The sequence below is a fragment of the Anopheles coluzzii genome, chromosome 3 (genome assembly GCF_943734685.1).
Source record: "Anopheles coluzzii chromosome 3, AcolN3, whole genome shotgun sequence".
NCBI classification, from domain to species: Eukaryota; Metazoa; Arthropoda; class Insecta; order Diptera; family Culicidae; genus Anopheles; species Anopheles coluzzii.
In genome coordinates this window covers 73036372-73057612 of record NC_064671.1, presented here as the reverse complement: position 1 = coordinate 73057612, position 21241 = coordinate 73036372, and the positions used below count along the sequence as shown (strand labels likewise).

General features: G+C 43.3%; 2 protein-coding genes across 2 annotated transcripts; both read left to right on the top strand.

Annotated features, from left to right (window-relative positions):
* Window positions 1-15073: 15073 nt before the first annotated feature.
* Window positions 15074-19283, top strand: LOC120958886 (transient receptor potential cation channel protein painless-like). The gene is made up of 6 exons (XM_040381953.2): window positions 15074-15230; window positions 15310-15492; window positions 15553-17398; window positions 17464-17594; window positions 17694-17794; window positions 18023-19283. Exons 1-6 carry the CDS (start codon window positions 15186-15188, stop codon window positions 18423-18425), a joined length of 2709 nt encoding a protein of 902 aa, XP_040237887.2. The 5' UTR covers window positions 15074-15185; the 3' UTR covers window positions 18426-19283.
* Window positions 19284-19381: 98 nt separating this feature from the next.
* Window positions 19382-20655, top strand: LOC120958887 (microfibril-associated glycoprotein 4). Its single transcript, XM_040381954.2, has one exon. The coding sequence runs from the start codon at window positions 19473-19475 to the stop codon at window positions 20562-20564; it is 1092 nt and encodes a 363-aa protein (XP_040237888.2). The 5' UTR covers window positions 19382-19472; the 3' UTR covers window positions 20565-20655.
* The last annotated feature ends 586 nt before the right edge of the window (window positions 20656-21241 follow it).

The following is a 21241-nucleotide window of genomic DNA, read 5'->3' as shown; positions in this document are numbered from 1 at the left end:
ACAACCGGATGACAGGCGGCAAACAATTGTAACATTCGCTCGCAAAATCATGGAATGATTACGGGATTGAGCGATTACGCGAGCTAATTACCTTTTCGGGCCCTAATTTACTTCCCAGCTGGCGACCAGGGGGGGATCTGGTGTACGGATTGCAATCTAATGCAATCGTAAATGCGGCCTGACATGTCCGTACCAGTAACCGATTTTGCGTTTTGCCAGTGTGCGCTCTGCTGCGGTTGCCGGCCTGGGAAATTGCAACTGAAAGAGGCAAATAACAGGAACAAAAAAAAGCTCTCCCACCACAATAATAATGTTGAATGTAACCACAGGCAAGCTTTTCCCTTATGCTCGGTTTTCGAACAAACTAGTTAACTCCATCCCCATTCCGGTGGGCTCGAAACAAGGGGGGACGGCTCCTGCTGGGCACAGTACGGCACAGAACCTTTTATTGCTGTGAAGTGTACTGCTGCCATAATTACTCTAATCCCTTCGCTTTGATTTCACCATGGATTGCACAGGGCAATTGGTAAATTGTGTGGAATAATGTGTGCGAATTGAGGTGCGCTTAATAAATGCGTGCGTGTGTGTGTGTGTGTGTGTGTGTTTGTGTGGTATGTTTTACAACGTTTAGATTTTATTCGATCGGATGATGATTTCATTCGGCTTACGGAGAGGCTCGCAGCGTGTTTTGTCGCAGCTTTTGTTAATTAATTTAAATAACATCGATCAAAGTCGCCGCTTTATGCGCGCTTCCTAATGCTTGCACCTCATTTCATTAAAAGCCCTGATAAGAGGGCCCATATGCACTCGAAAGCACACGTTAGCGCACATTGGCTTTGCAATAGTCCGTAATGTATGATGCAATGCAAAAAGGAAATTAATGGAATGGCTGCTAGTGATCGAGGAAATTGAAAATGTCGCATCAACAGCAACAGCAAATTGACGCTAAAACACTTCATTTCTAGCACTTCGCGCGCAAACGAGGCACAGTGGCTGGAGCTCTGTTTTGACTTAAAATATGCAAATGACAAGCGAGAAGTGTATCGTCAAATATTTGCTGCTAAAACACTCACACGTGTGCGTAGTGTGAACGTGGCGTTGCAACAAATTGGTTCCGGATGTACCATATTTCGGCTGCATCTATAATGTATCTCGCTTGCAAAAGGGGACGCGTAGGGGGGTTTGTTTAACGCGGCCGGAGTGTAAATGTGAAGTGCTCCCACCGCCCGGATCGTACGCACGCGTGCGATCGTGCGACTTTTCCGCACTTGTTTGTGTGTGTGTGTGTGCGTTAATAATCCTCATCGATTCGCATTATTTGAGTTCATTAGCTGGCATGTCAACCCCGGTAATGAATAGATGCACTATAATTGACCTCTCTCTCTCTCTCTCGCTGTCTCCCCTGCTCTGTCGCCCTTATTTCCCACTGCGTTTTCTATCGCGCAAAAAACGACTTTAAAGCAAGGCTTTTCCACGTGAACGCAACGGTGGAGTGGGGCGATGAAATAAAACGAAACGGCAGCAATGTTGCGCAGTGTAGTATGATTGATTTATCTTATTTCACCATTATACGGTGTATTAAATTTCGATTGAAATAATAATTAACACCCGAGTGGCACACAGCCCGAGTGGTTGTGCGTGCTATAAAGTGCTATAAAATGCAGTAGCCTGTACTGCTTAGTGCGCGGGAAACAAGAAGACACTGGTGCCGATACATTCCCATCCATCAGACCGGACGACCCCAGATGGAGAAATGGTTAATCAATCTTCCGGTTTCGCTTCAAATTTGACTGGAGGGCTAGAATTCATAGCCGTGCGCTCCCAATTTCCTGGGGTGCTACTACTACTACTTGGCAATAATTAATAAGATCCAATGCCAGCGTCGATTTCGTGGAAAGTGAAATGTGCCTCTTTCCGGTCCCTTTCCCTCCGGTGGCTGTCAGGTTGCATTTTGCACGCCCGGGCGTTTTGGATCCGGCACAAACCGTTTGATCCCATGTGCAAAGCAGCACTTGAATGCACTCGTGACTGACAAGATCTGCACAAGTCTTGCATAAGCGGATGAAAGGAAGGAAGGTTGGAGCGGCGCGCGCGTGTGTCAATTCGATTATTGTGTACGGTGCGTTGAGACACTGAGACACACATACGGCACTAGGTTCTTGTGAAGTGGGGAATATTCTCGGGAGAGCTCTACACCATCGACACACTATAACTGTTACGGTGCTCAACGTGAAGATGACGTTTGATTGAAATTATCGAGATTTCGAGCTGCTTGGTTGGATGGTGCATGTACGCTGTAAGTTGCGCTGTAGTTTGCTTCATCAGTTTGATGTACGGCTGAATTATGTTGCCCTTCAGAAAAAAGGCTTAAATTTGCTTACATTTTATGGCCCTATGCTAGGCTTTAAAGGCTAAATAAGAGCAAAACAAATGATAAAGCTTTCTGGGGGACAGAAACAGTTTCAATTATGTGTTATCCTGTTGGTTGGTTGTTTTAACACAATCGCGCTTCAGCTCGCTGCTCTTTCGATGTCACCGGCCTGGTGTTGTGCAGTTGCCGAACCGTGTAGTTGATCTAGCGACATAAGAGAGAGACAAAAAAGCTGCGACTAAAAAAAACTATCAGCAACACATTTGCCGATAGCGATTCGAAGACTGCACCGTTCCGGCGGCTGTAGCTTCGCACGGCTTTCTTTTGTCCATTAACCACCACCAGCACGGTAGCGGGTTTGTTTTGGGACGGTTGCACACTGCGGCCGCACGACCTGGCCCCAAGCAACAGCTCTAAAGCATCCTCCCCGAAAAACTAAAGCGCGATACAAAAAAAAAGCATTTTCACACCGTGTTGAGAATTGAGTGGATGCATTCGGCACACCATCCGAAGCGCTCGCCCGGCTGTTAATTGATTTGATGGAGCGTCCAGCATCGTGCGCCTGGATCGTGGATTCGGTGGCAGAAACAAACACAAGAACGAATCGCGGAACCGCTTCACCTTCGCGCAAAGGTTTTTGCTCGCAAAAACACAGCCATCGAGTGTGTGTGTGTATGTTTTGGCAAAAGATTTAGGCAAATGTGTTGTCCGGTAGACGTGTACTGTTCACGTGTCGGGTGGAGCATCTAATGCCGGCAGCACATTTGCGATCGGTGAAGTCATTAATGTGTGGGACATGGGAAATAGAAGAAGAAGAAGCAAAAAACTAGCTCACCCGCTGTCGATTCTGTTCCTCTTCTGGTGATGATTTTGCTTCGTTGATGGGCCATTCGCTGAGGAATGATAATTTGATTGTATTTGATTTTGTCTGCAGCTTATTGTCATGGTGTGTGTTAAGGATAGGCTTTTGAGTGGGAATATTCACATCCAAAGCATGCAATTGTACTATACATGTTGAGTGATGATTAAATCAGAACGATGTACCTATTTGAATCGAATTGAATCACAGTGAATTGAAGGGAAGAGAAGTAAGGGAAAGCGGGGCAAAATGGGCATGTTAAGCAGTTTACTGAATATTCCTTTGAATATGCCACAAAACACATTTTTTCTTTTATTATTGTATGCCTCCACCCTTTATCTATGGATTAAAACTGCCACATAGAATGAAAACAACTTAAAAACATGAAAATAATGTAAAATAAAAGTTGATGTTTTACGAGAAGCTTTTTTGACACGCGGGGTAAAATGGGCATATGTAAACAAACTGTGAAACGTCAAAACACTGGGGCAGGTAAAATCTGTTTTCGTTTTACCTTTTGTTTTGCTGGTCAGGGAAGCCCTTAAAATTGTTCCAAAAATATGTTATCAAAATTAAAACAGTTTTTACACGTTTAAATCTACAAAATCGAAACTTTTGAAGCTGTGTCTGTTATAATTATTGAGGCGACAAATACAACACCATAGCCTCACCAAGCGCTGTATGTCAAAAGCATCTGCCCATTTTGCCCCAAGCGTAAGTGTCCATTTTGCCCCACGTGTAGCATTTTTGTATTTTTTGTTATAGTAGTAAAAATACGCATTCAATCGCCTTGCTTTCTTGAGAAAGATTGTATAGATATATCATATCTTTAAAAATATATCATGTAAAATTTCAACATATCCCTGAGACACTAAATTAAGCTTATTTTCGTAGTGGCAAAAATTACATAAATTTGCTACTAAACCTTATTTTGCATTTTCTTGGTTGTTTGTTATGCAATAGTTATGAAACTTACATGGTGTTCATAGAAGACTCTAATGAATACATTTTGAGCATTGGAAAGTATTTTTGTAGTCAAATAATGCTTAAATAGAGGGTGCCCATTTTGCCCCACATGCCCATTTTGCCCCGCTTTCCCCTAAATCGTATAGGATCTCAGAAGCTGATTTATTCTGAATTGACTCTCGAATGTATGCGAATCAAAGAGAAATAGATTCGCTATTGAATCACAATGAATCTATGCGCGAATTTTAATGGATGGAAGTAAATTGATTCGTGAATATAATCCAGGAGAATTGAGAATTGTGCTGAATCAAAATCTAGTAGAGGTAAATTGATTCATCAATATTACTAAAAATATGTCTTAAAATGATGCGTAGCATAAATTTTGCTTCGTAAATCGCAATAAAACAGATTGAATCGATTCACGATTCACAATGAATCACTAAAATAATGCGGCTAATCGATTTTCGAATCGAAGTGACTTGAAATAAACCATAAAGAGTCGATTCGTAAGCTGCAGTGAATCGAAGAAAATCCATAAAATGTGACATCGATTACATGAAGAGCTGCAGATGAACCAAATGACAAATATTGAAACTGCATGCTGCATGAGACATGTGTCGTAAGATGAAGAATGTATTTTTGAAATGATGACAAAAAGGTTAACAGGACTGCATATCATGAGCGAGAAGTTATGTTGCACTCTTCGCAAAGTAAGCTTTAGACGAAACGCTTACGCTTCAGAACACCCTTACCTACCCCTCAAGTATAAACAGGAACGAAGAAATTCAAACTCTATTTCAAACTCAACTGTAAGTTAAGGGTACATCGGAGTAGGTTCTATCCGGGCAAAAATCTCAAAACGACCATCAGCAGCAAGCCAATCATTTGTGCGATTGAGTTGAAAAGAAACCATCGCTCGGTCGGTCTGGGGTCTGGCGTCTCTCTCGCTACTTTACCTCGTGTTGCAATCCAATTTTTTTAATCAGCTTAACTTCACCAGCACCCAAGCGTCTGGATCAGGCTCGAAGATTTTTGTTAGTCTTCCGGCCCAAGTACGATCTTGACAAGCGGAAAAAGCGACCGGGACTGGTCTTACACACGCTGGCCATCCGGTGCATCGGTGTAGCCGTGCCGAAAGCCACCGGATTGTGGTTATCCGTGTTATGGCACTGATGGACTGCCTTCCATCATTACCTTCTTCTGTGCAAAGTGAAGCAGACCGGGGCACACGGATACACGGATTTTGCCTAGCTAACAACTTCCTGCCGCAGCCTGTGAGCGATCCTGGCTGCACACAGTAAGCATCTTGCACGGTGCTGCTGCTTCTCGTGTAGTTAAAGGCGGATAAAAATGATGTTGTATCAATGCGATGATTCAGCTGATTCATTCGATGGAGCTAATCAAAGGAGCAGCATTTTTCAACCGAACCCGGAGCTACGTTCGCCACTGAAGCATTACAATTCCAATTTGCTGTGAGTACACATGCCGGACTGGAGTAGACTTTCTGCCCACAGAAGGAGCTCTTTCATGCAGCGCAAGAGAGAGGGAGACAATTTGAGAAAAATAGAAAAGGAGAGGGATTGGGTTTGCAAGATTAACCACACGGTATGAAGCGGAACGATGTACGGGAAAAGGCAAACCTGGGCTGAAAGGACCGGTTCTGTTGAGATCAAGCAATCGGCATTCGTTGGACCGTGCCGACAAGTCAATATAATTAAAAGATAATCAAGCAAATGGGTGGAGGAGGAGGAGGAGGAGGAGGAGTAAAAAGAACATTCAACATGGTGGTGAAGTTGAAATGAAATTGAGCTCGATAAAATGTAAGCGAAATAGTTTAACATTACTAAGCGATTCTATTGCTGCCTTTTAATAGAAATATTTACCTTTTTACATGAACGCATCACGAAAATTGCTAATAAATGGTTGATAGTTCATTTCCCATAACTAAACCAATACTATCGTTCCACAACTTTGACACATTGGTCATGGGAAGCTTTCACTGCCTAATCTGAAACATTTATAATCATCTGTGTGACAAGCGTAATTACCAACTGGTCGAAATTTTCCAACACTGTACCACGTTCCTGAAGCTGAAGCCATACTTTCTCTTTAGCCATTTAATTAGCTATCTCGGGTGCAAGTAGCTACTGGTGGGCCCTTTGGTAGCTATGCACACCTTTCGAACGATGTTGGCTGCCACCGAATGGCTCCGCAAGTCCCTCTCCACACTGTGCAGCTGAAAGTGGTCAGCGCTTGTCTCTAGGAGGTGGCGGTTTGCAACATTGCAGTCTGTATTTTGTCCACTCCAATTCCCCCTTCCTCGGCTTCCCTTAAAAACTGACCCTCTGGGGATGGCTTTGAATTGTTGTGTATTTGTATGAGCTTCAGTGTGGGTTTTGCGGAAGGGCGTTCGCTTTGAGATATATAGAGCATATAATAATAGTAATAATGGGAACTGCGCTGCCTACACTGGGCGCTGCAAATTCAAACACCCGCTGAAGACCATCATCAAAAGACCCACATGAGGGGGCAAAAGCGACTCTCACACACACACACGCACATGATCAACCGGCAACATGGTATTTGTTCCGCAACCACAGCAAATTGCAATCCGAGAGGGCAAACTAATGATCAAAAATACAGTGTACACGGGTAGAGCTATTAGACAGCTGCCTGGGTTAGGATATTAGTTGGAGAGTGGTTTTGCTGTTGTCACCCTATCCGGCGTGCCACGGACAACCGATTCAGGGTTGCAAAACGGTGGCATTAATATGGTGCTCCCACTGGTTCCGGGCTCGGTGATAAGCCTAATGTCATTTGTATTGCGCCGGCTGGGCAAGGGTCTTGAAATTAGGGGTTTCGAGTCGCGGTTTTCGTGTTGAAAGAGAGAGAGAGAGAGTGGAGGAGATAGTAGAGCGCTGCAGTCTCTTTAGGGGAGCAATGGGGTTTAAGGCTGATGCAGCTGATAAAAGAGAGATGCCCTTGAGAGTGATTACTATTTATGCGCCTAAATGTATGCAATCGAAACTAACAGAGCTGTGCGCTATCGTCGGGATAGTGCTGCTTTGTAAAGAAATAATCTCTGCTAACAGTTACCACACCACAATTCCTTGGTAAGTTGTATTTTATTGTGTAGAAGATTCGCTTTTTTCGTATCAAGTGCATCACAATATGCCTTTGCTACTTCAACAAAACCTACCGAACTGCATAAAGTGAACAAGCTTTGGCTAACCTTTGCATCCTCTTCATCCATGGGGACAGTAATTTACGAGCCCTATTCTGCGTAACATAATTGCCCCGCTGAACTCAATGCAATTTTCCGTACAAACACACACTCACAGGATGAAGCACAAAAGAATATGACGAAAAAAAAAGCGAAAGCAGGACGAAATCCATTCAATCCCCTGGGCTGACTGGGCCGCTATCGTTTTGTGCGGGGTTAGTTGAGCATGTTGAGAGCAACCATGGTCCGGGATTGAATGATGGGCACCGTAGACCATGTAAACCCGGAAAGCAACTGTCATTCTTTGTATAAATCATGCAATCATGCCAATGTCTCCGGTCCTTTTTTGCTACCATGCTTCTATTGTGCTTGCAGGTGGGAGTATGTGCGTGTGAGAAGGGGAGCTGTTTGCTGTTTTTTTGCTCTTGCTGCCCAGAGATGATGCTTGCCAGGGGGAAAACGATCCAACGATACAACGATCCAGGGCTTTTGTGAGTGATGGGGGAAAAAGGAACGAACTTCCAACCATACGAATACAATCGGAAGCACACAGGCGAACTTGAGCGAAGGAGGAGGAAGAATGCTGCTTGGTCAAATATTAGCAAATTAGATAGCATTCCTCCCAGATGTCTTGCAGATGTGTTGTCTGCTTTTCTTTCCACCGTTGCGCCATTGAATGGAACGCAGAGCACTGCAGCAAAGGACGCCCTGCTGGATAGTAAGCTGGAGAAATTAGGCGGCGTCTTCTTCGCAACCTCCGGGTTTTACCTTCCGCTGCAACTATCTCTGCCTCTTGTTTGATGTACTTTGTTGTGCAGAGTAACAACTGTGGCTGTGCTTTGTAGCGGCAGTAGCAGCAAATGCTTTTCATAAGAAATGCATGGGAATCATTTTGAAGCTCATTACTGCTGCATAACAATCAAGTAGCCCAATCGAAATAGGTAGGTAGCATTTTATTTGCTTACACATTTAATCGGAACCGTAACAAACGGTGTAAGATAAATAACAGAGCTGCTCTGGTTTGATTACACATAGCACACTGTCCGGCAGCTGTGCGTCGCTCTGTGTGCCCGGGCACAACCGCACAACATTTAAAAGGTTGACCTTGTTGCAGCAATAAATCAGTCGCCCGGCTCGACAGCATTTTGGCAACGATTTCGATACGGAAATTGAAAAATAAATACAGCAGTAGTGGCAGCACAAAAGAGGCGCACAAAAACAGTAGACACCGAAGCTTAAGCAAATGAAATGCAACAACCCTTCAATGGGGTTTTTTTGGCTTTTCTTTGTGTGTGGCTGTGTGCTTGGTTTCATTAAAAGGACAAGTTAGACCGACTTGCTGGAAGCAAGAATGCAAGCTGGTATTCCGCAGGAAGATTAGGTTGATAGGTTTAGTCAGTTTAAGTTTAGCTTTAGTCAGGAACAGTCCTATTTGAGTTTACATAAAAATATAGAAGAACCTACACGCTGAATACAACAACTAGTTCAAGGGCAACGTACGGACGGTATGTATGTAAAAGTATGTTTAAAATGATTAGTCAAACGAATTAACGAAGCTAATATCTTACTAAATGATGGCTGTTACCAAAGCAGCTTTGACAGCGCAGATTAGCCGCCACTTAAACGACGATGAATTAGCCGCAGCTTCGTTACAAGTCCCGTAAACCGAATCCAAGACGACGATGAGAGAGTTACAGCCAGTATCAATCGAAAAGAGTGGCAAGCAACACGGAATGTTTTTGAATGTGCGCGGCTGCAATTAGAGAAGAATACAGTTACTAAACTGGATTAAGGCTACAACTGCGAGATCAACGCGTTGTGTTTTATTGTTTTTCTTTGCATTTCGGAGATCCATTAAAGAATCTGTCAAAATTCGGTCGTGAATTAACAATGCCACTGCCGAAATATCATCCAATTGCAGCAAAATCAACCATATTCTTAATGGGTTATACCTTGTACAATATCATAATTGCGATATCTTAATTGATGGATAACTTTTTCCCAGTGCACACGTTTCCATTACTGGCAAACCATACATCTCAACCCTTGGGCTCATTGCTAAAGAAGCCGGTATCAAAGACGAGCATTCAATACAATCTTGAGGCGATAACGCAACTACTGCACACTTAACAGTAGCGCCATCAACGCGGTTAGTCATGCGAATCATGGGGTCAAAGGGTGTTGTATTAACTAATACAGGGTTTTCGAGGATTATATAGACATGTTAAATAAATAAATAAATAAATAAATAAATAAATAAATGTTCAGCGAGTTGTAGATTCGTTCAGGCATATAATAGACTCTTTCAGCGAGATTAAGAATTGTTCGGAAGTAAGCGCAGATATGTTCGGTTGTACTGTAGAGCTGTCACTTTCGTACCCCTTGGACTGCAGCTTGGATCATTCTCATCAGAAGGTAAACAAACGGTTTTCATAAAAATATGTTTGTTATAACTAATTCATGTATTAAACAGCTTGGGGAATGATTATTAGCTACTTTTAGGACTTCTAAGAATATAAAATTGAACCCTGCGGCACAGTGTGTAAAAAAAAACAAATGACAGCTATACAGAATCGCTGAACATGTCAACGCCTACTTCCGAACAATTCTTAATCTCGCTGAAAGAGTATATTATATGCCTGAACGAATCTACAACTCGCTGAACATGTCTATATAATCTTCGAAAACCCTGTATTTCTACATCTCCTTATCACCTTGCTAGCAAATCTTGCATTGCGTCCTTGGCGGGTCGCTCTTACCAGACACTTGGACACTGCGCTCTCCGGTGAATATGGTAACTGTGCTGATTTTTGCTACCATAGAAAACTTGGGTTGCGAGTTTTAATTATCTAGTGTGGAGCGCAATCCTACACAATAACAATAATAGCAATTTTGTGTTTCATTAGCAGAATAAGAAGAACAAATATCAACCTCAGCATTCCAATGACCTACACCAACCGACAAGATGTTTTCAGTATAGAAACTTACGTCAGCATACCTGCAACGTTCCATACTCTCAACAGACTTTGGGGGCAAAGTCATTTAAGAAGGGAGGAGTTAAGCCGACTTGCTGGAAGCAAGAATGCAAGCTGGCATTCCGCACCGATCACGAGCAGTCAACAACGGGCCGCTACACCGGCTACGCGCAGACGACGGCGTAATGCGACACGCGGACCGATCTTGGGAACGGATCGCTGCATCCAGCAACCAGTGGTCTAGCAGGAAGATTAGGTTGATAGGGTTTAGTCAGTTTAAGTTTAGCATTAGTCAGAAACAGTCATGATTGGATATAAATAAACATCTTTTTTATGACCAACGGGTTAAGATAACTATTAACTGACGCATTGACGAAAAATAGTCTGTTTGAAAGTTTGTTTGTTTGTTTGTTTTTTTTTAATTAATTTTTTTGCTTGATTGAGTGTATGAAATGGCTGCAGAGCTAGTTGTTAACACGAGGTCCCTAATTGACAGTCAAAGTTGTTATTGTTATTGTTGTTGTGGCGGTGACAGCTATTCGAACAGCATATTTTCGAATCATCCGTTCGAATGGCGCAAAGCTTTCGAAATGCTTCTAAAGTGAGACAGCCGTTGGATAGAAGAGCATAACCAGTTTGCGCATTAAAGGGACGAATCAGAAAATAGGTCGGCCGCGGTCAGCATAAGGGTCAACTGAGGTCGTTAAGAAAAAGGGACGCGCGCAAGCGTAAACAAAGTTAGTAGCAACATCAAGAGCAAAGGGGAAACTGCGGAAAACGTTTTTTAAAGTGTCGAAATATAAAACAGTTCCCACTATTAAAAGGAAAATTTCGCCAAGAGTTTTATTTAAGCCCTTTACTAGATTGATCGTTGCAACACTAGTGTAAAACAGATACATCGATTTGGCAGGAAATTTGTTGCGAACAATTAGAAAAAGAGAGCATATGTTTATGGTGTTTATCTGTGCCCTATCGGTCTGCCCTAGGAATGCTTCCAACACTCAGTGCCACACTCGAAGAAGAAAGGCGAATGCCCATTATGCAACTCGAGTGAGAGCGAGAATGTAGTCGAACCGGGAGCAAAACAAACCACTGATAAGAGGTAGCCACGGTTCAGGTCAGCCCCTCCCCGCCACTTAGTAAGTGCTGCTCCGAATGACTCTCAGACTACGCCTCCTCGCAGCATAAAAACACCGATAACAATGAATTACCATAAGCACCGCGCTAGAGACGATTCCGTTCCATTCGCGTCGGCCAGGGGAGGCCAAGTGAATCTTGGAATTCCCTTTTTCTTTGGGCGAACCCCCCCCCCCCACGCATTGAAACCGGGAGTAGCAGGGAGCTCCAGCGGACTATAATTCATTTATATGCAGAATAGTCCCAACTGTTATTTCTTTTTCCCCTCTATTTTATGCATATAAATTCTACCATTTGCGCCTGGGTTGAATTGTTTTTTTTGCTATTCTGTGTTTGCTTCTTGCTTTCGGGGCCGTTTTGCGCGGGTTTTACTTCGCCGCTCGAGAGAGACAGTGCGCGGTTTGTTCGCTCGTTTCGGCGATCTACCAGGCCAACTGTGAAAGATACATCGAGTGTGTGTGTGTATGTGTGTGTGTGTGTGTGTGTGTGTGTGTGGGTGTATGATGGTTTTCAATTTCTGATACTGGCCGCCCGCTACCTACGAAACGTTCGAGGGCGATGCGAGTTCGCCGCCTGATTGTATAATGATCTCAAATGCTCTACGGTTTGGGTTGTGTCTCTGCTTGTGTGTGTGTGTGTTTGTGGGCGCGTTTTTGGATTCTCAATTTAAATTTTGCTATCCTGCACTAGCCTGTGTATAGTATGTCTGTGCATTTTTTGTTGTTTGTGCCGGACACCTAATAGATAACAGAAAACGATCTCAATTCCGGGGTTTTCTGTATTGCCCGCTGCCCGTGGGCAGCCACGCAGATCGATCTAGATTGGCTCCTAGAAGCGTGGGAGAAGGACTACAAGGAAAGCGGAATTTCCGGCACCGATTGCCGGAGGTTCGATTTCAATTAGGATAATTCCTGCTGCAGGGCACGTCCGCCGGTTAATATAGTGTGGCTGTGGCGTGGTGCGGTGGCTCTGTCCGCTAACTTACTGTTGGCAGCTACTTTGGCGCACATCGTTACTTCCGGGGTTGAGGCGTTCTTTACCTTTTTGTGGCGGGAATCTGGGCGTAGTGTACATAAATTTTAAAAATGCATTAGCAAAAAGATGGTAGAAAGTGAATGACACACACACACACACACACACACACACACATACCGAAGAAAGTCATCATGTCGGGGTTCGGGTTTGTGGTCATTTTCATCTTTGTAACGAGATTTTCCAGCTCGAGTAGCTTTATAGCGATGGCATTCTTGCCTGGCCGGCAAACTATCTAGTTCTTCTTTGGTTTGTGTTCTTATTGGGTGACGCTGGGGTGAGTTTGTTTTTTTATTTATGAAATTAGTTTTCATCTATGTTTTTCATACTAGAACTAATCGAGCCGTATAGTGTTACTGTTGACATGCCGGCGAATTCCGGCAAGAAGTAAAGAAATTTGCAACACTCGCTAGTGTAACAGTGTAATGCGTTTAGCTAGCGGTGATTAAAATGAGTTACAAGTACAAAAAAAAAAAACATAACATAAAACAAATTACTCAGGAAAACCCCGTGGGTAGAGCTCAACCAAAGGGCCTCACATAGTTCGACAGTTATGGTGAGAATTTAGTTAAACACTGCGCATGCGGAGCGTTGCTCGCATTATCATCGCTCATAGCCGCCAGAGCAATCGCTCAACTTGCATGATTTATTGATTCTAAACATATTTAAACAGATAGAGATAGCGTTGTTCGGAATATACGTAAGAAATCACCAACCCTAACATGTTGCGCCAGCACAACCAGGCACTTTGGTTTAAACTGTTCCCGGATGGTTTAGGTAGCCCCTTCAATGACAATATAAAAGTCACTAGCTGATTTACCCGGTTTCACACGGGATAAAATTAATGTCTCGTTTTAATTAAAAATAGATGAATTTGCAATCCAAGGAGTACAAAACAACGATGACAATGATTACTATGATTTTATCCCAAAACTTCGATTCTTCTCATCGGTCGTAATAACAGTAGGTAATTAAGATCTGCAATCATCCGGTTGGGTACCACAGAGTATTTCATTCTGCTTGAAGGGGTAGGTTTTAGCCATTAAATTAGCTATTTGATCTGATTTCAACTAAAAAATTGAAATTTTGTGCTAATTTAAATGGTTTTTAAAATTTGACGTAAAGAGAATTTATTTTGAGTTTGACATTTGATGTGTCAAATAAGTATAAGAACTGTCAAGTTAAGATAATCTAAAGAAAATCAAATAAAGATAAGCTAAAAAGCTATCGCGATTTCGAGGCCTCGTGCGAGCTCGCAAACTGCTCGAATATGTTGCAGGGTTTTAACACCAGTGTAAAATGCACTTAACACCGAGTGTCAAACAACAACAACAATACTGCTCTTGGCATGGGATAAGAAAATTGCTAATAAATTAATTTTAGTGCAACTTCTGAAAATGATGTGAGTCTTAAAACCTATTCTCATACCACCATATGGTGTGTGCAAAGTTTCGTTGAAAATGATCCAGCCGTTTCGGAGGTTGCTCGCAACAAACACCGTGACACGAGATTTATATATAGATAGAAGAAGATAGATAATTTTACCATAACAACACCGTGCTACAAACACATAGATGCTGCTAGTCACGTACACAACACATCTTGCCAGCAACAATGTTGCCCTCAAAAACATTACAAAAGCCACGCTCAGTGGTCGGCAAAGTACGGCGCTTTGCAGGCAAGATGACGCCTCGTTCCGCTTCCTAGAATCATGTCACATTTCGATGCTGTCCTTATCAATTTGGCTTGTTACGTGGAATTCTATTGATATTTTTTCAAAATTTATTTAGATTCCTCACAATTGCCCACCACTGTTACCGAATGGAAAAAAAAGATTAAATACATTTTGTTGATTTTTTGTAGCCGAAATAGCATTGGTCTACTGTCAATTCGCTGTAATTGGAGGATCATAGTCAAGTCCGGTGATAAGAATTCGACAGAAAAAAAGCAAGAGAAGGAGCGCAATAAATCAATCACTCAAAAAGGGCGTAACCTAACACAGTTTAAGCGCCTAATCACAGCGTACGGTGAGCAGATTGAAAGGCAGCGTCAATGAATAAACAGTGCCGCAAAGCGTTGCTGATACAAAAGGCTTGGACGAGTTTGCGTTTGATATTTTCACGTGATTGATAATCGACGGATGTATTTAAATTGTAATCAATGATGCATGGTTTTCCTCATGCTATTGGACATAATTTTCCTGTTTGTTCAATTTGCTTTTTGTTTGAATTCAGCGCAGCTGTACCATTTATTGCGCTAGTCGCTGTGATCGCGTGCCAATCGTATTCCATCGTAACGTTGACGCGTAGAAACTACAACAAACATATTGTGTTAAACATTGCCTATACGCAGGCGCCAATCAAACCCGCGCCAAGCTTTAACTCGGTTATCAGTGTATTATTTCTTCGAAATCGCTTGGTAGAAACGTAATCGACGTTTTTTTTTGCATATTATTACCCCAAAATTTAGCGCACGAGCTGGAAAGCAACTCTGCAATCGGCACTTCAGTCATTCTTTTCGCAAGCGGCAAACACGTTGGAGCACACCATCGTGATCTAGCCGAGTTGTCTAGCCTTTCGACGAGTGTTGTGAACAGAATAGGTTGTCTCACTGATCAGCAAAATGGTTGCCACCGATCGGTTCCATTTTACCAATAAAAGCGCAAATGTAAGAGTGATCTTCAGCCTCTGCCACCTTGTGACTGTGTGTATGTGTATTGCTTTTACCTTCATATTTTATTTTCCAGGATGCTGAGCGCCCTTTCGCACAGAAGGATTATACGCAATTCATCCAAGCGCTCGAAAATGGTGCAGACGTGAATGGGCGAATGCGCAACTCAAACTATTCGATTTTTGAGCTGGCTTGTAAAACTCCGGGAAGTGCCAAATATATTGCGGCGTGTCTTAAGCGTGGTGCCCTTGCGACAGAGGTAAGGTTGAGGCAGTGGCCGTGCTAAATAGTTACTTTTTAAACGTGTTTCTTTCTACAGGAAAACCTTGAAACTAAGCTATGCCCTATCCATCTAGCTGCGCAATCCCACGATTGCGAAAATCTTTCCGAGCTGCTCAATGCTTCAGGCATTCTAGTGGATCAGATGTACGAGGATCAAACCGCTTTGCAGATGCTGTTTAAGGAAATTGACAGTGAAAATCATACGAAAGTGTTCGAATGCATTAAACTGTTGTTGAAGCATCAGGCCAACATAAACGTGACCGATTCGGAGAGTGTCTCACCAATAGCGTTACTCTTAATACCCGGCAAAGACGCTTGGCGGAAAGTCATATTAGATTACTGTTTGACAGGCTACAACGTGTACGTCGACTTTCGTGATGGACAGGCAAGAAAAGCGATCGAACAACACTTTCCCGGCACGGTCATTCCACCGATAGCTGCATCGAGCGTTATGCTGGATGTGTTGAGGGATACATTAATGGCCGCCCCTGAAGAAGACTTTATTGTGGCGTATGAGCGCTACTGTGACCAAAACCATGGTTCCATGGTTGATGAGAAAAAGTGTGCCGAATTGCTGTCGATCGCTTTGTATCGAGAAAGGCAGAAAGCGGCCGAAAAGCTCCTAGAAAAGCAAATAGTTGCTGGGAAGTTTGTTGGCAATCTTTCGCTCCTTTCCGGCATGCTGGCCAAGTGTTGCAATCGAGGCAATATTACAATGCTTGAATGGTTGCTCAACATCATCCCAAACGATGCGGTACGACACGTAAACGAAGATCCGCTCCTATCCCTGCTCGTGAAGCAAATCGGCCGGGAGCATAAATCGTGCAAGGACAAAGGCAACTGTTCATTCTTTCGCAGTATGGTGATTTTGCTGAACGATCCGCGCATTGACGTGGACAAGGTCGATCGACTGAAATGTAGCGCGTTGCATTATGCCGCCAAGTACAAGATCGATCACGCGCAGGAGCTGCTGATTGGCCGCGGTGCCTACATCGGGGGTGAAGATCTGAACGGCAATTTGCTGATGCGCGAGATGCAGAAACATCTCGACTCGTTCGTGACGAGCAACGACCGCTGGCCGGGTGATGAAGACTTCGAGGTGCGCATCAACTGTGTCAACTTTATACCACCGAGACAGAAGCTGAACGGAAAGCGAATGCTCCTCTACGACGAGGACGAGATGCGGCCGATCGAACGGTTGGCAAACTGCTCAAAAATCACGGCCCAACTGCTGTGGCATCCGGCAATCGCGAGCATTTTGATGCTCAAGTGGATGCGGTTGATTTCGTTCCTGTACATCAATTTACTGTTCGCCTGCATGTTTGCCGTATCGTTTTCAATCTACATAGTGTTCTACTATGCACAGGAATCAACGAAACTCAAACTGTGCCTTTACTTGCTTTCACTTTTCGGATGGATTTATTTGACCGCAAGGGAGCTAGTACAATTCTTCATAAACACCCGCGTTTACGTCGACTCGATGGAGAACGTTATGGAGCTGGTCCTTATCGTTGGATCAGCCACGGTACTTTTCTTCAATGAGTCTACCAACGAGTCATGGTCCATCGTGCTGGTCGGTGTGCTGCTGCTGCTTGGCATTGAACTAACGCTGCAAATTGGAGCAATACCGGTGAACTCCATCTACACCAACATGGTCATGCTGAAGACGGTTACGAAAAACTTTGTCCAGTGTTTGGGCTTCTACTCGATCATACTGCTGTCGTTTACGTTTAGCTTTTACACGCTGTTTAGGCTGAGGGAAGGTACGCCACTGCCCGGGGCGGTTGAGAACGAGAACTCCACCAAGGCGGATGAAGTGCATCACTTCAATAGTTTTCATGAGGTGCCACTTGCACTGTTAAAAACTGCCGTAATGTTTACTGGTAAGAACAGTTCAAATTTTCACAAATCAAACATCAAATTCTAAGCATTCGTGTGTATCACTTAGGTGAGTTTGAAGCGGCAGACATTAGGTTCAACATATCGTGGCCCATGTACTTGCTGTTTCCACTGTTTTTATTCTTTGCGACGATCGTCATAAACAATCTGATGAATGGTCTGGCCGTCAGCAATACCTCGGTACGTAAGCTGTAAGGATGCGTAAGATCATTCAATTCGTAATAACTGATAGCTATATAATGCAATTCTAATACCTATTCCTGCTATCCTCCCTTGTAGGCCATTCAAGCAGATTCAGAGGTGGTTGGCATCATTGAGATGGTGCACATTATATGCAGACACGAAAAGTTCCTGAAAGTACTAAACTCATTCACATTGTTGTAAGTATTTTCTGTGATTCATAAGTTACTGCTGAAATAGAGATGGGAAGCATGAGTGAGTACTGATCAGTTCGTACAGCCAGTTGAAGTGGTAGGATGACTACCGATGAACTTCATTCGTCGGTACAAAAGTGTCCCCGTTTAGTTGCTTTATAAGAATCAAACCTTTCTCAAGCCTCAAGCTCTGAATATATTATAATCGATTGATTGCTTTATTTTCTTTTACAGTCAATCCCTCGGACCTTTAGGAAAATGGTTGTTTCCAAATATGCAGCTATTTAACTACGAGGAGCCGTTGCAAGAGATTCTTCTCAGGCCCGGATGTTCGTACATACTCGAGTGTAAAAAGCGACTGTTGGAACAGCGCACTACCAGCAATGTCGAAAATGGTGTGCCCAAGAATGAATCGTACAGTTCGATCGAATCGATTCGAAAGTACAGTACAAATAGTTTGTTTAACAGGGTGTTTAAGGGAATGCTAGATCAGATAGTGAACCAGTCGATGTGGACTGTACACTTGCGCCAGGAGAACGTGGGCTCGGTTGAGCATCGCTTGGAGGGTGTGGAGCAGAACCTCGAAATGATACTAAACGAGCTAAGGATGTCGAGAGAAACATCAAAATCTCAATAAGATAGTTGTAATATATCTTAAAATACAATCCCTGTGAAGCAGCAGTGATGTATAATGCTTACGAATATTGCAGCAATATTGCTAAGAATTGTGATTATATCAATGATATAATGTAGAGTTTACGAAACAGCTATGAGTGTAAAGGATCTTACGAAATTCTCAATTTGTTGAATAGTTTTAACAAAGTTCTTCCAAAATAGCCTTCTTAAAGCAATACAGAAAAATAACGATGTTTAAAATGGATGTGACAATATGAACAGTATGCTTTGCACTAATACGGCTCAAAGCGGAACTGCCGAGCTGCGAAGAATCATCAAGCGAGTTACATAATACGTCTTCAAAGGTTAACTCTAAACGAAAAGGACACCGATTACTTCAGCGCGTATCACATCGATACGCAAACAAAACGGGTTGGCATTTAAAACATTTCCGAAAACAGTGTCCCCCTTTTAATCCTCCCCGAATAGATGGTAAACGATAGGAGGTTGAAAAATCTTTTCACAAAAGGGATCGTTGTGTCATATTACACCTTTTTTCAAGCGTTGATCCTTATCCCGGATTCCAAAAATTGACCACAATATTCGGACAGAATTGAAAGATACCAGAAATTCCATTCTGCAAGCGAACATAACCAGCCTACAGCGTCGGGCGCATAACGTCTTGGAATTACGCCTCAACCATGATGCAATGAACGATGAACGGTGCCGTTTTTTGCCACGGCCTGGTATCACGAGGCTGATAAAAATCCCCTGGAGCGTGTAGCGTTGTGTCGTCATCACATGTATTTCTGTCTGACCGTATCCATACGCAAGCCGGAAGTGCAGTATGCGCAAGAGTCTAGATGTTGGATGCTTGGTGGAGGTCAAAACGGTCGCCAACCAAATCGGGGATTTTATTTTATCAACCTTTTCGTGGGCTTTTCGCTCGCCAAATACAACGCAAAAAAAAAACAATCAAGAGTATAAAAGGGGTAAAGATATTCGCAAACATTCATCAGTTGCTGTTGGTGCGGGATTGGAAGCGGCACATCACTTTGCGCGGGTTAAGATGTATTCTCATGTGCTGTCGGTTGTGTTGTGCTGGTGTTTGTCGTTGCTGTGCGTGAGTGTGGCTGGAAGCAATGATACAGCTACCGTTCCTGCGGAGAAGTCTACGGATCCGAGCTCCACCGGGTACGGGTTTGAGATGATAATGGCCAAACTGGACTACCTACAGTACAAGCTGCTCGAGATGGACTTTGTGATGAAGGAGCACAGCGAAGGTATCGGACAGAACCAGGTCCATCTGGAGAAAGTGTTCGGCAGCATGCTGTGGGCGATCAGTCGGTTGGATCAAGCGGTCGGCAATAATCTAACCGCGCTGCAGGCCCAATCCTGGAAGATACTATCCCGCCAAACCATCTGCTCCAACCACGACCAAATGCGGAGTGAGCTGTTCAGTCTTGCGCCGAGGCAGGGCCTTGCACCCAACGCACGCTCCCTGTTCGAGTTGCAGGGTATGCGGCACAAGGGCCCGTTCGAATCGTGCCGCGATGAGCCGTCCAAGATGTCGGGCAAGTATTTGTTGCGGGCGAGCAACGACGTGGAACCGTTCCCGGCGCACTGCGAGCAGACCAAGTTCGGCGGTGGTTGGTTGGTGATACAGCATCGGTTTAAGGGTGCGCTTGATTTCTTCCGCAACTGGACGGAGTACCGGGATGGGTTCGGGAACGTCGATCAGGAGTTTTGGATCGGGTTGGAACGGTTACACCAGCTGACGTCGGTCAAACCGTACCAGTTGCTGATCGAGGTGGAAGACTTTGCCGGTGACTATCGGTACGCCCGGTACAAGGAGTTTGAAATTGGCAGTGAGGCGGAGATGTACAGCTTGAAGAAGCTGGGCGCGTACAGCGGCACTGGCGGCGACTCGCTGACGTACCACAAGGGGCACAAGTTCACGACGATGGATCGCGATAACGATGGGGCACCCACGAACTGTGCGGTGACGTGCGAGGGTGCCTGGTGGTACAACAACTGCCACCATTCGAATCTGAACGGTCGGTTCATGAACGCGGTGGATGTGAAGTCGATTTCGTGGTATCATTTCAAGAGCTCGCACCAGGGCATGGCTTACACTAGGATGATGATAAAGGAGGTTTAGGTTGAAGCAAGTGGTGGAATAATATGTAAGATAAATAAAATAAAGCGCCGATTGTAATGCGTATGGTTGTCCAATTGGCAAATACTATAAATCTGGCTTGGTTTATTTATTTTATCAACGTTTTCATTCTAAAGATTTTCAAATCGTAATTTCATTAGTTTATTAGTTCATTCGATCATTAGTTTTTAGTAGCTCTTTTACTTCTTTACTTCTTTACTTCTTTACTTCTTTACTTCTTTACTTCTTTACTCCTTTACTTCTTTACTTCTTTACTTCTTTACTTCTTTACTTCTTTACTTCTTTACTTCTTTACTTCTTTACTTCTTTACTTCTTTACTTCTTTACTTCTTTACTTCTTTACTTCTTTACTTCTTTACTTCTTTACTTCTTTACTTCTTTAATTCTTTACTTCTTTACTTCTTTACTTCTTTACTTCTTTACTTCTTTACTTCTTTACTTCTTTACTTCTTTACTTCTTTACTTCTTTACTTCTTTACTTCTTTACTTCTTTACTTCTTTACTTCTTTACTTCTTTACTTCTTTACTTCTTTACTTCTTTACTTCTTTACTTCTTTACTTCTTTACTTCTTTACTTCTTTACTTCTTTACTTCTTTACTTCTTTACTTCTTTACTTCTTTACTTCTTTACTTCTTTACTTCTTTACTTCTTTACTTCT

What these genes read in the sequence shown, in the direction of transcription:
- LOC120958887 (XM_040381954.2), top strand. Translation starts at nt 19,473, where the DNA reads ATGTATTCTCATGTGCTGTCGGTTGTGTTGTGCTGGTGTTTGTCGTTG.
- LOC120958886 (XM_040381953.2), top strand. Translation starts at nt 15,186, where the DNA reads ATGGTTGCCACCGATCGGTTCCATTTTACCAATAAAAGCGCAAAT. An exon ending in GTGGTGCCCTTGCGACAGAG is followed by an intron (nt 15,493 to 15,552) that starts GTAAGGTTGAGG and finishes TTCTTTCTACAG; the next exon opens with GAAAACCTTGAAACTAAGCT. An exon ending in TGGCCGTCAGCAATACCTCG is followed by an intron (nt 17,595 to 17,693) that starts GTACGTAAGCTG and finishes CCTCCCTTGTAG; the next exon opens with GCCATTCAAGCAGATTCAGA.